The sequence below is a fragment of the Podarcis pityusensis genome, assembly GCF_964106645.2.
Source record: "Podarcis pityusensis genome assembly, chromosome: 4".
Classification (NCBI taxonomy): domain Eukaryota; kingdom Metazoa; phylum Chordata; class Lepidosauria; order Squamata; family Lacertidae; genus Podarcis; species Podarcis pityusensis.
The window spans coordinates 54,670,073-54,685,184 of record NC_138027.1 but is presented as its reverse complement, the minus strand read 5'-3'; the positions used below and the strand labels follow the sequence as shown (position 1 = coordinate 54,685,184).

The 15,112-nt window shown below is 45.4% G+C and overlaps 1 protein-coding gene across 2 annotated transcripts in view; it reads left to right on the top strand.

The window, feature by feature from the left end:
• The window catches only part of KCNJ6 (potassium inwardly rectifying channel subfamily J member 6), a 119,697-nt gene extending 106,423 nt beyond the window's left edge, over positions 1 to 13,274 (top strand). For both annotated transcript variants that reach the window (XM_081004469.1, XM_081004468.1), the window contains one exon: positions 10,597 to 13,274. In XM_081004469.1, the coding sequence (XP_080860595.1) occupies positions 10,597 to 10,922 (326 nt within the window). In that variant the 3' untranslated portion in view covers positions 10,923 to 13,274. The remainder of the gene's footprint in view (positions 1 to 10,596) is intronic.
• Positions 13,275 to 15,112: the final 1,838 nt, after the last annotated feature.

Genomic DNA, 15,112 nt, shown 5'->3' with positions numbered 1-15,112 from the left:
AGTTGAGGCAGCAGAATGTTGTACCCCGGACAGGAGAAAGAAATGGCAACGTAAGTGGGGAGAGGCGGCGAAGAGAGTTATGTCTCATAGACAATATGAGAAAACCAGGAAGGATCAGGCAGCAGGAGTGATGCCCCTCCGAAGGGTTTATGACCCACCGGGACCTCCAGGGCCTGGTGGGGCGACACCACAACGGACCTACACGGTCCAGCATATACCCTTTTCAAGTGCAGATGTTTGTAATTGGAGAAATCAAAATCCTTCCTTTGAGGAGAATCCAGCAAAGATTATAAAATTGTTTGAAGGGATTTTTAAAACCTATAATCCCACTTTTGATGATGTCCAATATCTGATGGACGCCTTGTTAACAACAGAGGAAACAAGTAGGATACATACTGAGGCCAGAGCCCATCTGAAGAAACAGCAAGTACAGGAGGCCGACATTGCCACTTCCTACCCGGCAGAAACCCCAAATTGGAATTACCAAATCACTGACGGCCAGAACTCCCTCACTACTTATAGGCAGCATGTCTTGAATGGCATGAGAAGGGCAGCCAGGAAGCCCACCAATTTTGCAAAAGTCAGGGAAATAATGCAAGGGAATGAAGAGGCCCCAGGAGCATATTTAGAACGCCTGAAGGAAGCCTACCGCCAGTATACTCCTGTGGACCCAGATGAGGCTGCCAACGCCCCTATCATAAAAACTGCCTTTGTGGCCCAAGCGGCGCCCGATGTCCGCCGAAAGATTCAAAAACACGAGGGGTTCATGGGCCACACCCTTGAGTGGATGTTAGAACTGGCTCAAACCACCTATAATCAGAGGGAGGAAGAGGCACAAAAGAAAAAGGAGAAGTATCAAGCAAAGAAGTTGATGGCGCTACAGGCTACCGCACCCACCCCTCAGGAAAGAGGAAGTGCCCGGGGAGGAGGGCAAGGCCGTCTGGGGAGGGACCAGTGCGCCATCTGCCGGCAGGAAGGGCACTGGAAAAGAGAATGCCCACAGGCTCACTCAGGTGGAAGAGGAAGAAGAGAGCGAATCCCAGGCCCAATCTCCGAGGGACCTGGACGACAGGAACTGAGACCCTGGACATCGACAAATGCCGGCAGGGGTAGAGGACGTGGACAGGGACCTCCCTGGCACCCTCCAGTCCAAAGACAACCCGGCGCAATGAGCCTGAGAGAAGAGGAAGAATATTAGGACAGACCGGGCCCAGCTGATTTAGGTTCCCGTGAGCCCATGGTCAAAATACAAACAGGGAACCAAACCATCCCCTTCATGGTTGACACAGGGGCTGCCCACTCTGTTTTGCCAGTACCAGTGTCCAAGCCCACCAAGCAAACAATTAACATAATAGGAGCTACAGGCAAATCACAAAGAGCCCCATTCCTGCAATCTGTTGTCTGTCGCCTGGGTGGCCAAGTGGTCCAACACAAGTTTTTGTATATACCGGAGTGTCCCATCCCATTATTGGGCCGAGACCTGCTATCAAAATTGCAAGCCCAGATCTCCTTCCAACCAACAGGGGAAGTGACAATGACCACAGGGCCAGCAGGAGAGTTTTCCTTAGAGGTACCCTTGAGGGAGCACTGGCGCTTAATGATGGTAAAAGAAGAGGAGGGGATTATTCCAGAGGACCTCCTGCAAGAAGTTAACCCTGGTGTATGGGCAGAAAGCAACCCGCCCGGAATGGCAAAGAACATCCCACCTATAATAGTTAAGCCTAAGCCATTTGCTAACCCTGTGGCTGTGAACCAATACCCTATCCCCCGGCAAGCTGCAGAAGGAGTATGGGTACATTTGGAACGGTTGCTTCGCCATGGCATCCTGAGACAGTGTCAATCTCAGTGGAACACCCCACTCTTGCCGGTAAAGAAGGAAGACGGCTCGTACCGTCCGGTCCAAGACCTTAGATTAGTTAACCAGGCCGTGGAAACCCTCCATCCCAATGTGCCCAATCCTTACACGCTGTTGAGTCTGATCCCTCCCACCGCATGTTATTTCACAGTACTGGACTTGAAGGATGCATTCTTCTGTTGCCGTTTGGCAGAAGAAAGTCAGCCCCTGTTTGCATTTCAATGGATGGATCCAGGAACAGGCACCAAGGTGCAATATACGTGGACAAGGCTTCCACAAGGTTTCAAGAATTCTCCAACCCTTTTTGGGGTTGCATTGGCCTCGGACCTGTCTAGCTTCCCCACCAGCCCACACAGGGTTCTGTTGCAGTACGCAGATGATCTTCTTTTGGCCTGTTCAGACGAGGACACGTGTATGGAGGCCACCAAGGACTTATTAAATCATCTGGCTGAAGCAGGATACCGAGTATCTAAGAAAAAGGCCCAAATATGCCAACCCACCGTAAAATACCTTGGATTTGATATATCCCATCAGCAACGGACCCTAAGAGAAGAAAGGAAGCAAGCCATTATCCAGATTCCAGAACCAAGGAACCGCAGGGAACTTCGTGGCTTTTTGGGCTCGGCAGGATTCTGTAGAACATGGATCCCTGACTTCAGCACAATTGCCAAGCCTCTGCATGAATCAACCAGAGGAACTGAAAAGGACCCCTTTGTGTGGGGAGAAGAGCAGCAGCAGGCCTTCAAGGATCTGAAAAGGGCATTGCAGCAAGCACCAGCGTTGGGTATCCCAAATCCTGAGAAGCCTTTCTCCCTGTTTGTGGATGAAGACCAGGGAACAGCAAAGGGAGTGCTATGCCAGAAATTGGGGAGCTGGCAACAACCCGTGGCATACCTGTCTGAACGCCTGACACCTACAGAACAAGGTTTACCGCCATGCATGAGAGCAGTTGTGGCAGTAGCCACCCTATTGGACAAAGCAGACAAATTTACTTTCGGCCAAGACACTGTTTGTGTGACCCCGCATGCAGTCCCAGCACTGCTTGACATGAAGGGTACCTATTTCCTCTCCCAAGCAAAGATGAGAAAGTGTCAGATGTTATTGCTGCACCCGCGTCTGAAGTTCCAGGTCACCACCGCCCTCAACCCAGCTACCCTGTTGCCGGTAGGAGAAGGTGAGGAGCAGACGCACGATTGCATTGAAGTGATGGATGAAGTATATTCCAGCAGACCTGACCTAAAAGATGAGGCAAACCCTCACTGGCCTTCATGGTTTGTAGATGGAAGCAGCTTTATTGAGACTGGACAGCGGAAAGCAGGCTATGCAGTGGTAGCCCTGGAAGACCAGGTGATCGAAGCAAAGTCACTCCCGTCTGGAACATCGGCCCAGCTGGCAGAGCTAACTGCGCTTACCAGAGCCCTGAGCCTGGCAAAGGGACAGAAGATAAACGTTTATACAGATTCTAAGTATGCATTCCTGACTTTACATGCCCATGGAGCCTTATGGAAAGAAAGAGGTTTGCTTACCTCCAGAGGAAACCAGGTGGCCCACCCACAAGCCTTATTGAACCTTCTGGATGCTGTATGGGAGCCCGAAGCGGTAGCGGTTATCCATTGTTATGGACACAAGACTGGACCAGGAGAAGTGGCCAGAGGAAATCGATTGGCAGACAAAGTGGCTAAGGAAGCAGCCCGGGAACTGGCCCCAGCCCCGATTATTGGAGCACTGGTCCCAGAAGAAATTTTAAGCACCGCTGACAAGCCGGCTTACACAAAGCAGGAAAAGGACACTGCAGACGCTCAGGAATTGACATTGACCAAAGAAGGATGGTACCTCACCCCTGATGACAGGATATGGATTCCAGAGTCCCTGTCTCGGCAGATAGCTCAGAGATACCACGAGTCAACCCACATGGGGCCGGACGCTACAACCAAGCAGCTGGGAAAGTGCTTCTATATAGCCCACCTTTATCAACTGGCAGCCCAGGTTTCCAGGAAATGCCTGCTATGTCAAAAGAATAACCCCAGAACCGGACCACTAGCTCCCCCAGGAATTCAGCGCAGTGGAACTGCACCTATGGAAGATCTTGTTGTGGACTTCACTGAATTACCCCGTTGTGGACTATATCGCTACCTGCTGGTGGCTGTATGCACCTACACCGGATGGGTAGAAGCATGGCCGACAAAGACTGAGAAGGCACTTGAAGTAACCAGATGCCTGCTTAAGGAAATCATCCCTCGCTATGGATTGCCAAGGTCCATAGGATCTGATAATGGACCAGCATTCGTTCATGCAGTCCTACAGGGACTGGCTAAAGTGCTCCAGATCAACTGGAAGCTGCATACTGCTTATAGACCCCAGAGTTCTGGAAAGGTAGAAAGAATGAACAGGACTCTAAAGAATCAGCTGTCCAAGCTGACACAGGAAACCGGGTCTAATTGGGTGACCATGTTGCCCTTGGCATTGCTTAGGGTCCGCAGTCTCCCGTCAAAGCGAACCCACTTGTCACCTTTTGAAGTTCTGTATGGGAGACCGGTCCCATATGTTAGAATGTTAACTCCATATGCTAGCCAAGATGTGCAATTGAACAATTATGTACAGTCACTCTCCCAAGTTTTCTCCTCTCTCAACAGGTGGACCCAGGCCCGCACCCCATGTGTGTTAACTGAACCGCTCCATCAGTTCGAACCGGGTGACGAAGTGTGGGTGAAAGACTGGCAGCAAGCCCCCCTACAGCCCTGCTGGAGGGGACCATACACCGTGCTACTCTCTACCCCTACTGCTGTGAAGGTTGCCGGCATCACCCCGTGGGTCCACCATACTCGAGTGAAGAAAGCCATTTCAGATTGGACAGTAACACCAGATCCAGAGAACTCTCTTCGGATGACCATCTCCAGGCGCCCGGTAGACGACCGCCCTGCTGATATCACTCCGGAAGCTGATATCTCTACGCACGGCTGAAGAATTGGATGGGAGGGGTGCCCACCGGGAGTACCTCCAACGTTCCAGCCTTGCAGCCTTTGCCCCCTGATAATGTCCAGAACCCCGAACGAACTTTAGTGTGCATTATATGGTGTGAGGAGGAAGCAGTGGGGATTTTAACACCGAGTATTTGTCGTTTGCAGGCGGCTACCTATTCGTGTGGGTGTGTAGTGGCCCATCCACCGTGGGTATCCTCTCCTTGGGGGGCAAGGTTGTTCTCTACCCATCGGGGATACCACCATCCCCCGGGGATTGAGGGATTTTATCTCCACACCATAGGGTTCGACGCTTGGAGGTATCCCCGACCTTGTTTCCCTAACCAACTCGGGCGCCCATGAGCAGCGTCCCCAACGTGCCCTATGCCCACAGCCCTGACCCCACTGAGCCATACCGCACTTATTGGCCTGATGGCCTCTGCTACGACTGGTTCGTCTTGCCAGTGGTAAGAGATGGCGTGCTCTTTGGCTATTGGAAACTGGGGTTTGATGAGATTGCCGTATTAAAACACCCCACTGCCCCGTTGTGGCTCCTCTCCCACACCACTGTCCAGCACGCGTGGATAGTACTCATACGGGAAGTTGCAGAGACGATCGAAATCTATCGAGTTCTGGACCGCTCTTGCTGTTGTGGGAGGGTAGTCAACTGTTATCTGGGAGGTAGAGCACTGTACCAACCTCATTTGATAGACCAGGTCCTACTCTTAATGCAGACGATAGATGGGACGGAACCTATCTTAATGTAAGAATTGCAGGGGTGGGAGCCTTAACCGGGTGTGCATTGAAATCGCTAAACAAGTGCCAGTAAGACTTGCCACCCCAGGATTTCAGCTTCCATATGCTCTGGTCAGTAGGGAGGCAGCACGAGAGTTCAATCCACCCAACAGGGTTAGTAGAAAAGTTGATCCACATAGTGGGAGCGTCAGCTCACCGGTGGGCTCTCATCCTTGAGGCTCAACAGGTAATCGGGCACAAATATCAGTGGGCTCTTCAACAATGAGCACACCCCCTGAATATTGGTGGGAGGAACCATGGTGGGATTGGGGTTGGTGGATAGGAGTTGTCTCAACCGCTCTTGTCATATGGATGTGCATTTTCTTTTGCTGGCATGAGCGTCACAGGCTCTGCGGGAGACGACGGCCAGATCCTTCTATCCCCATGATGATCCTTATAGTATATCTTATGTTAGCTATTGTAGGGGGAGATGCAAGGACTAGCAAGCAGGGCCAAGGGGAAACAGGTTTGTTAAACAAGACATCCAGGGGAGAAAATTACCATAAGATGTGGGAAGACAATATTTATATCAAGGATATGTTTAAATTCGCTACTATGTTACAGCTCTCCAATTGTTGGCTGTGTATGCATATACCGCCTTATGCGCAACGGCCAGGTTTGATGCTACACGGAATTCCCATTAATGACATCTTTAGCATAAACAATACGATAAACCCCGAAGAAGCTCAATGGCCACCTGTAAAATTGGCCCTGTCCGAGCCAGCCTTTATTTGTTTGAATTTTTCTGAAGGGTCAAATCTACGAGGGATTTACCCCAATTGCCTATATGTCTTAAAATTTGTATTCAATAGGGCCTGTTCCGCCTTATTTAATTATGGTAATACCTCACGGTGTTATCAATCTGATACTAGCTCCAAATTAATGACAGACATGCACCACCTCCACGAAAGCTCTAGATCCAACTCTTCCGCTCTAGCCCTGTTAAATTCCACCCAGGAACAATGGCACATAAGCCTTTTGTTTTCGCAAGCCTTCAAGTGGTCTGAGCAACACCGAAACACCAGTCACCTTCTTCCGGAGGAAATATGGTTGATTTGTGGCGATGCAGCATTCAAATCTGTTCCCCGAGACCTTACTGGAGTTTGTACCTTGGGAATGGTGATCCCCCTTTTATATAAGGTGGAAAAGCTACCAACATCTCTCAGACTGCGTAACCGCAGGGCAGTTAACACACCTATTAACCACTATATTGGGACCCAGATATCGCGAGCCCTGCTACCTTCTTTAGGGGCAGCCATGAATTATAGAGATCTTCATCTGCTGGCCAATTGGACAGAAGGATTATTCAATGATACCATTAAAGCCTTAAGGGACCTCAATCAAGAGGTGGCTGCTATGAGGGAGGTTGTCTTACAGAATCGATATGCTTTGGATGTAATGTTGGCCTCAAAGGGTGGGGTTTGTGCCCTGGTTCACTCTCATTGTTGTATGCTCATCCCGGATAATAATGTCAGCATTTCAGCCACCATTGACCACATGGAAACGATGATAGCTGAAAACCCGCTGAAAGCCACAGGGAGTGATGCATGGGATTGGTTGTATTCCTGGCTCCCTGATGGCAGTTGGCTCAGGAATGTTGTAGTATTATTAGCAGGACCGCTGTTAATCCTTTTGCTTCTTTGCCTCTGTATCCCCTGCTTATTGCAATGCTTGCAGCAAATGATGCAAAGACTCGTGTCACGAAAGCTAGGACCCACGGTCATCGCTGTGATGAGGGAATATAGACCCATACCCCAGAACGAACCTAAGTATTAGGTTGTTCAAAAGAAGAGGAGGGAGTGAAGGAAGAGGGAAAGGGTTAATCATTAATATTACCTACACACAGTAAATTCCTGCCCTACTCTTACTTCTGCTATTGTGGTTAAACGGCTCAAGATTGCAGCTGCTTGCAAAATATAAGTCCAACAGGTCAGGAGCCGTTTCCTGCCTAGTCAGCTAGCAAGAAACCGCTGCTGTTTGCAGATTTCACCAGGCCTGCTAAAGAGGCCCCCTTTTCCGGCTTACTAATGCAACGATAAGAAAAGACACGTGTACAAGGAGAGGGAAGGAAGTGCTTAACTAACAGAAAGACAGGAATGTTTAGCAAGCAATAAAATGTGTTCAGCAAGCAATATGGATGTGCCATATAAGGAATAAGTTGAAAACTTGCCAGCTGATTGGGGAAGTTTTGGGGGAGGTCTGGGAGGTGGGTAAATACTCTCAAAGTATAAGAAGGCTTGCAGATGCGTATTGCTTTACAGCCAGATTTCAGAAATTATTCTGCTGGCTGTCTCTGTGCACAGATCATAATAAAATCTTTTCTCCAAAGAAGAAACTTTCCTGGTACCATTTTTGTTCTTTCCTCGGTCCTGGGGACGCGGGCAAACGATTCCCTGGCAAGTATAAGGCATAAGCCTACATCAGTACAAAACATATTATATATCTCATCATTTCCCCCTAACAAAATATTCAACCATTTTCCGAGGCCTTTTTTGTAAACTCATGCTGATCTGTTTTATAGAGCTGCTGGTTTTAGTTCTATTTTTTTTAAGTATTCATTACTTAGTTGTGTTTTTAAGTTTATTGCAAGCAGTTCTGATAATGTTTTATTTGAATTATGAAGTAGGAATCTAAATAATAAATAAATAAACAACTGTGCCAAAATTACATCAAATAGCTTTAAAGTGCTATTTAAAGTGCCCCCTTCTCCAAGGTATATTAACTCAGTTGTTGTTTTTTAAAAAATAGTTTAATTTAATCTAGAACTAACAGGGCAATATGACAATCTCTGAAGAGTGACAAAAGTTGCAGCTGAGTTTCCTCCCCAAATAATCCTGGGAACTGTAGTTTGCCCCTCACAGAGCTACAGTTCCCAGAGTTTTCTGCATGCATATCCAGGCATACTCAGTTCCAGGATACATTCCATTCAGGCAAAACCACTCGAGGGTGCACAGTGGAGCCAGCTAGGGACATGATTTAAGGATTTAGGAAGGAGCATGGTTTGAGGAGAAGCCAAAGGCTGGCTAGACAGGCCTGGGCCTGGCTCCTGCCAAAGAACAATGACAGATGTACTGTCTTGTCAGTAAGGAAGCCAAGTTTTACTCTAGCAAAGTGACAGCATATAATCAGCAACGGGAGAAGAGCAGAAATTAGTCCAGTTACCCGAGGAGCCTATAATGAAGGAAGAATCAAGCCAACTCCAGAGATGGGCTTCAGGGTTCCTGAAATGTTTATCAGGGAGAAGGCCTGGGCTCAGGATTCTGGGATCAGGAGCAGCAATCTAAAACTGCACATGAGCATGAAATTGTTCCAACAGTTGGCCCTGCCTACCCACCCGTCCGCCCGCCCGCCTGCCTGCCTGCCTGCCTGTGTTTAAGTGCTGGGCTCCATTTTCACTTCTATGATAATTCTTTTGAAGACATTACTTGAGAGCCCTTTTCAGGACAAAGACCAAGACACCAGAATGGTTGTTTTGGGACCCATTAGGAATCCTGTGTTAAACTGTTGGATACTATAGTGTTATGTCCTCAAGATTTTCTGGAGCAACTTTCAAAGTTGTCTGATTCTGTAACTTTGAGGTTGCCTTTCCTTTCCATTGACAGGCCAATGACTGGTACAACAGGTGAGAGGAAATGATTCAAGCTATACTTAGAATAAAAGTATTAATTTTTATACTTTTTAAGAAGTACGATATTTTACACTGCCAGGCTTATGCAGAAATTGAGAAAGAATGTTATGTGATAGTTTGCTGATGATCTATCATTTTTATTTTTTACATGATTTCTATTATAAATATGTATAGCTGAAAAATGCTTTGCGTTTTTTAATGAAATTGTGGTATTTTTATAAATGTATAAATATTTGTCCAGAGACCTCAGGATGGGATAAAAACTAGATCCATGCCTTAAAAAATGAAGCATCGTGGATAATTTTCTCATCTTTAGTTGAAAGTGATGGTAGATAATGAAGATAATGAAGACCCAGGGAGTTAAACACTGTGAGTAGAAGCCTGGTGATGCCCTTGTGCTCACAGAAGGGTTTTTGATGGAGCAGAATCTTCCATTAAGTGGGGCAGGACATGGGCCCTACCTGAAAAAAAATGCTCAAGAAAATTCAGGGACCCTCTAGGCCACTGTGGATGCAGGAGCAAGGCAAGAGGGAATAGATGAATCTTATGGTTCAGGGACGTCCAACTCCCAAGAGACTGCAATCTGCTCCCAGAATTAAAAAACTGGCAGGGATCTACCCATGGGGGGGGGAGGACCCAAAGTTGTTGAGCTTTTTTAGGGGGCCAGGGCAAAGCTGTTGAGCTAATTTTAGGGGGCGTGGCACCAAAGTTCTTGAGCTTCTGGGGGGGGGGCATAAATCGCTCACCAAACAATATACCGGGCAGCAATAACACCGTCTTCCGTTTTTGCAGTCATGCGCAAATTAAGGACAGAGCAAGGGGATGGGGCAGATATCACCTGGGATCCACCTGTCAATCATGGTCAGGCGGTTGGACATCCCTGTTATAGCTCAATTCTTTTAGCAAAAGCATCCACTAAAAGCATTAGCCTGAGGGCACCAAGTAGAATCTGCTTCTTCTTCATTTGGGAATTGGTAAATTAGCATAATGATAAATAAGGTGTTTGTGTTTTTTTGTTTTTTAAAGGTCTCAAACGTTTTGCTAGCCATTTTCCAATGGAAAAATATTTGTTGAGTTCAAGTGGGGGAGGGGGAGAGAATTGCACTGAAGAGAGAATTTTGAACTGATATCATAATACAGTAATGGGAAAAGGGGAAGGGATAAGATAAAATTGGCCTGCTAAACTCACTATTATATCATTATTTTCATATACTAATAGATCGTCAGTGCAGCAAATTTAGTGTTGCATATCTAGCACGGCATTCCTGTCCATCATAGCTATGTGTGCACCGTAGCTTTAACATACAACAGACCTGCTAGGAGCCATGTTGCTTCTGATTTCTCTTTCCTTTCTTCCCCAGGGATGACGTGTCAAGCCCGAAGTTCTTATGTTACCAGTGAGATCCTGTGGGGTTACCGTTTTACACCTGTTCTCACGCTAGAGGACGGATTTTATGAAGTTGATTACAATAGCTTTCATGATACATATGAGACCAATACACCATCTTATAGTGCCAAAGAACTGGCAGAGATGGCCAGCCGTGCAGAATTACCCCTCACTTGGTCTGTGTCCAGCCAATTAGACCAGCGTGCCGAAATGGATACTGAAGAGGAAACCAAGAACCACGAAGAACAAACTGAAAGGAATGGTGATGTGGCCAACTTAGAGAATGAGTCCAAAGTTTAGAACTTAACAGTGGGGACAGAGAACCACTAATCTTCCTTTAAAAGGGGAAAGGGGGAGGACCGATTAAGGTGTGACAAGCCTCCCTGCCCATAAGGCAAGCAAAGATTTGGGTTAAAGCTGCAATATCCCTGCAATGTTGCCATGTAATCTCTTATCCTAGTTCTATTTTTTCAGCTGGAGAGCTCAGTGTTCACACATGCAGGTGTGTGGTTTGGGGCTGGTTTCAAAGATAAAGGGCAGAAGTTTGTTAACCGGGGCCAAAAGCAAAACACAGTGACTGTAAGTGAAGTCCATTCACGTCCTGAGCTTTAACTCCAGTTTTCATATACTGTATTCTAAGACAGTTTTGAATGAGATGCCTGCATTGCAGCTTTTAGACCCAAGGAGGTGAAGAGAAAGGTCTGAAATTCAATGAGATACTGTACATATGCCTTATGTATTTTCTTTCTCTTTCAGTTTAGTAATAAGCCCAGCATGTACAAAAGTACTGTAGTAAAGAACCTCTAAATAATGTACATACGTGTGTAATTAATGTAGGTTTAGAGATATAATTTAGAAAATAATGGGATGCAAAAAACAAAACAAAAACCCAACCACCTATCATGAGGAAAGCAGTTCTCTTCTAACACCAGACGTTTATTAGAGTTTAGCACCCATTTATAACTGCCCCATGAATGCATGTCTATTTCCTCATTGTACCAGACTGGCAGCTGTTTAGAGTACCTCACTGTTTTCTTAAGCGATGATTTAGCTGACTCTAAAAAGCCATAGGTCTGGGGTGGGGGGATAAGGGCAGAAAAATTACAACACGATTCCTGATAAACTGTGAAACTGTTTACAAAACAATCGTTTTCTTTGTAATGTTATATGGTTAAAAAAAACCCACTTCTGGCTACTTGGGCAGGACAGCTAGAATTTAACTGTGGCAGATTCTTGTCCAAGGCAAGGATTCCTTTTGTATGACATTTGTCTATCAGAGATTTTGTGTCGGGCTATTAACCCTTTAAGTGCAATACTTTAGGAAACTTTGGTTTTCGAAACCATTCAGCTAAAAACAAAAACAAAAAACACCTGTGTAATTTGCTATATCGATAGCTATATAACCTATATAAGCCATGAAAAGTTTTGAATGTTATACCATAGTTCAGCAGAGAACATTTCCAGCTGATGTTCTATCTGAAAAAAAACAACTGGACTTCAGCTGGATTTCATTATTGTAATAGGTACTTCATATGTCTTGAATACTCCCTGCAAAGATCTGCCAGCATGTCAGCCTTGCACATGTGTTGTTTCTGTGATGTCAATGAGCACAATCTGTAGGCCTCATTCTGCCATCTTTACTTATAATGAGTAGTGCCTTAAGTGCTTTCCAGTGTTACATTCTCCCAGTGGTTGACAACTGCAAATGAGTAGATACAACAGCTATACAGCATCCCTGACCCAACTGCCACCAGTTCATGCATTCAAAGCTGAATTATCTCCTGAGGAAATAGGTTTGGGATTGTTTTGGTCCTCATCACTTACTTACTTACTTACTTACTTACTTACTTACTTATTTGCTGCCCATCTGACTGGGTTGCCCCAGCCACTCTGGGCAGTTCCCAACAAAAAAAGAGTAAAAACACCAGTGTAAGGCATAGCAAGCAGTATCATACAGTACTGTGTTCATCTTCATGGCTCAGATCAGCATTTTAGCTATGACAAAAACAAAACAACAAAACAGAAGAGGTCTTTATTCTGTTCCCATAGTATTTTCGTCAAAAAGAAAAATTTGCAAAGATTTTCCACCAAAAAGCTTTCAGGCTATCTTGTAAGGAATAGACCTAATAAAATGTTTAGCTACATATCCATGGATTCATGGCTAAGAGAGCACTCCGCTCTGGCAAACCATTAATATACTACCAGATAAGAACATTGTACCATAGACATACACATTGATTTAATCATTGGGCAGCCCCACCCCCAAAGTTCTTTATTATTGTTTGGTCATTAAGAAAACTTACCAAGTACTATCTTGGCACCCAAATCACAATTAAATATGGATAGCCATAGCATCACACACCATCATTATCAGAACGGCATGTTTAGGAAACTGCTTCAAATATTTACATGGCAAGTGTGTTACATCAGTCCATATGTATGTCAGGTGGAATTAGCCTTTTACATTTATTATGCATTAATGCATTAATACTAATCCTATTCTAACCATTTATGCCTTGCCCTCACCATAAGTAGACCTTGAGTACTGCAGGGTTGCTGAGCATTTTTGCATGACAACTTAACGGCCAGGTCCACACATCACAGTAAACCATAGTCTGAACCAAACAACGACTTACCATGAATAATTAGTGTGGCAGTGTGTGCCAAGTAAATCACACCTCTCTGTTCCTCACTTTGCCAAGCCAGGATGAGGCCAACCCTAGCGCTGGCTTAGTACCGCATGAGAACCATCACTAGTGGTTTGCTTCTCTTCAAACCAATCAAGAAGGCAAAATTTGTTCTTGGCAGTTCTTGGCTCACTACTTGTGATTTGTTTGGAGAGAAACATCAGACCAGTCCTGCTTCAAGTATAATGCTAAACTAGACATATAGTTTGTTCCCCTCCCAGCTTGGTGGGGTCAGCACAGGATAGCAGCAATGTAAACACGCTGCTCATTCACTGTAAGCCAAGGTTTGTTTCAGACCATGGTGTACCATGATCTATGAATGGGGCTAAAGCAGCATTTGCTAATGGTCATGTCTGCTGGTGGCATAATGGTACATTGACATAACTTGCTGCATGGTACACATTTAGTTGCTAAGGCAGTGAGACTAGGATAGATTTTTGTCGAGGATAGATTACAGCTCCCAAAGGAACCCACATTGTGTAATTTGTGCATGTGGAAATCTCTCTGTAGAAATAAAGTAGTGCAATTCAAATCAAAACCATTTATCTTGAACTGACTCTGTTTAATTTGGTAGCATCCAGAGTATATTACTGCTCAGTCAGAGTAAGGTTGGCAGAAGGTTGGCAGTGTAAATAGAGGACAATGGTTGTAACTCCGTAGTACAAATGCCCTTTCAAACAAAACAAACAAACTACAGCCTTAATTTTGTGTTTATGCCTGCCTAATCTGAAAAATTAAAAGTACATTGAGAAGAAGTTCAATTATTTTTTGTATGAAAATATATATAATCATGTTTTAAAATACATGACTCAGGAGAAATCTAGTAGGCAGGTAGAAAATTTGCACTGTGATAGATTTTTCACATTTAGTTTACATCAATGTGCTGATTTTCTCTTAATGCCATTCCAGTTATTTAAGTTTTATGGAGTTATGACAGATATGTCATTTACACTTCCCAGGAGCTGTGTTCACTTCTAGCCGAAGATGTTGTGCCACTGAGCTGGATTGATAAAACCAGCTGCACTTATGCTTATTAGAATTGGAAAAATATTGCCTGGTCACTTGCTCAAAAGAAGTGACCTCCATATGGTTTTCACTGCCCTGGCCATTCCCCAAAAGGTGGTGTGTGTGTGTGTGTGTGTGTGTGTGTGTGTGTGTGTGTCAGGTTGACAAGTTTCACCAGGAAGATATAGAATTGTTACTTCCTTTCATTTCCACTTTTGGAAGCTAGTTTCATTGTAGATAATGTTAATATGTAGTCATAAGTCCTATGTATGCCATCACCATGTTGGAATGTGCCAGTTATTTATGTTTATATAGCTCACCCAGATCCCAACACAACTCTAGTAGCACTTTGCTATGTGCAACCTGGAGCCCCAGGTGCAGGTATATATCCCAGGTTATGCATCCATGTTGGGTTCAATGGAATAGATGAACATCCCAATCACAGCCACAGCCACACACCTTGTGGGTCTCCCTGTCTGGATGAAGCACCTGTCTATAATGCTGAGTTTGCATGACAGAAGAAGTTACTGGCTAATTCACATAAACTATCTACCTTGGTAGCTCACCCAGTAGAGCATGAGACTCTTAAAGGATTGTTATAGCCACCACCATGCCCCCAAACTATGGGGAGAGGGCCCAGAGCAGGGGTTACAAACTTTTTCAGCAGGGGGCCGGTCTACTGTCCCTCAGACCAGGTGGGGCGGACTATTTTTTTGAGGGGGGAATTAACAAATTCCTATGCCCCAAAAATAACCCAGAGATGGATTTTAAATAAAAGGATACATTCTACTCCTGTAA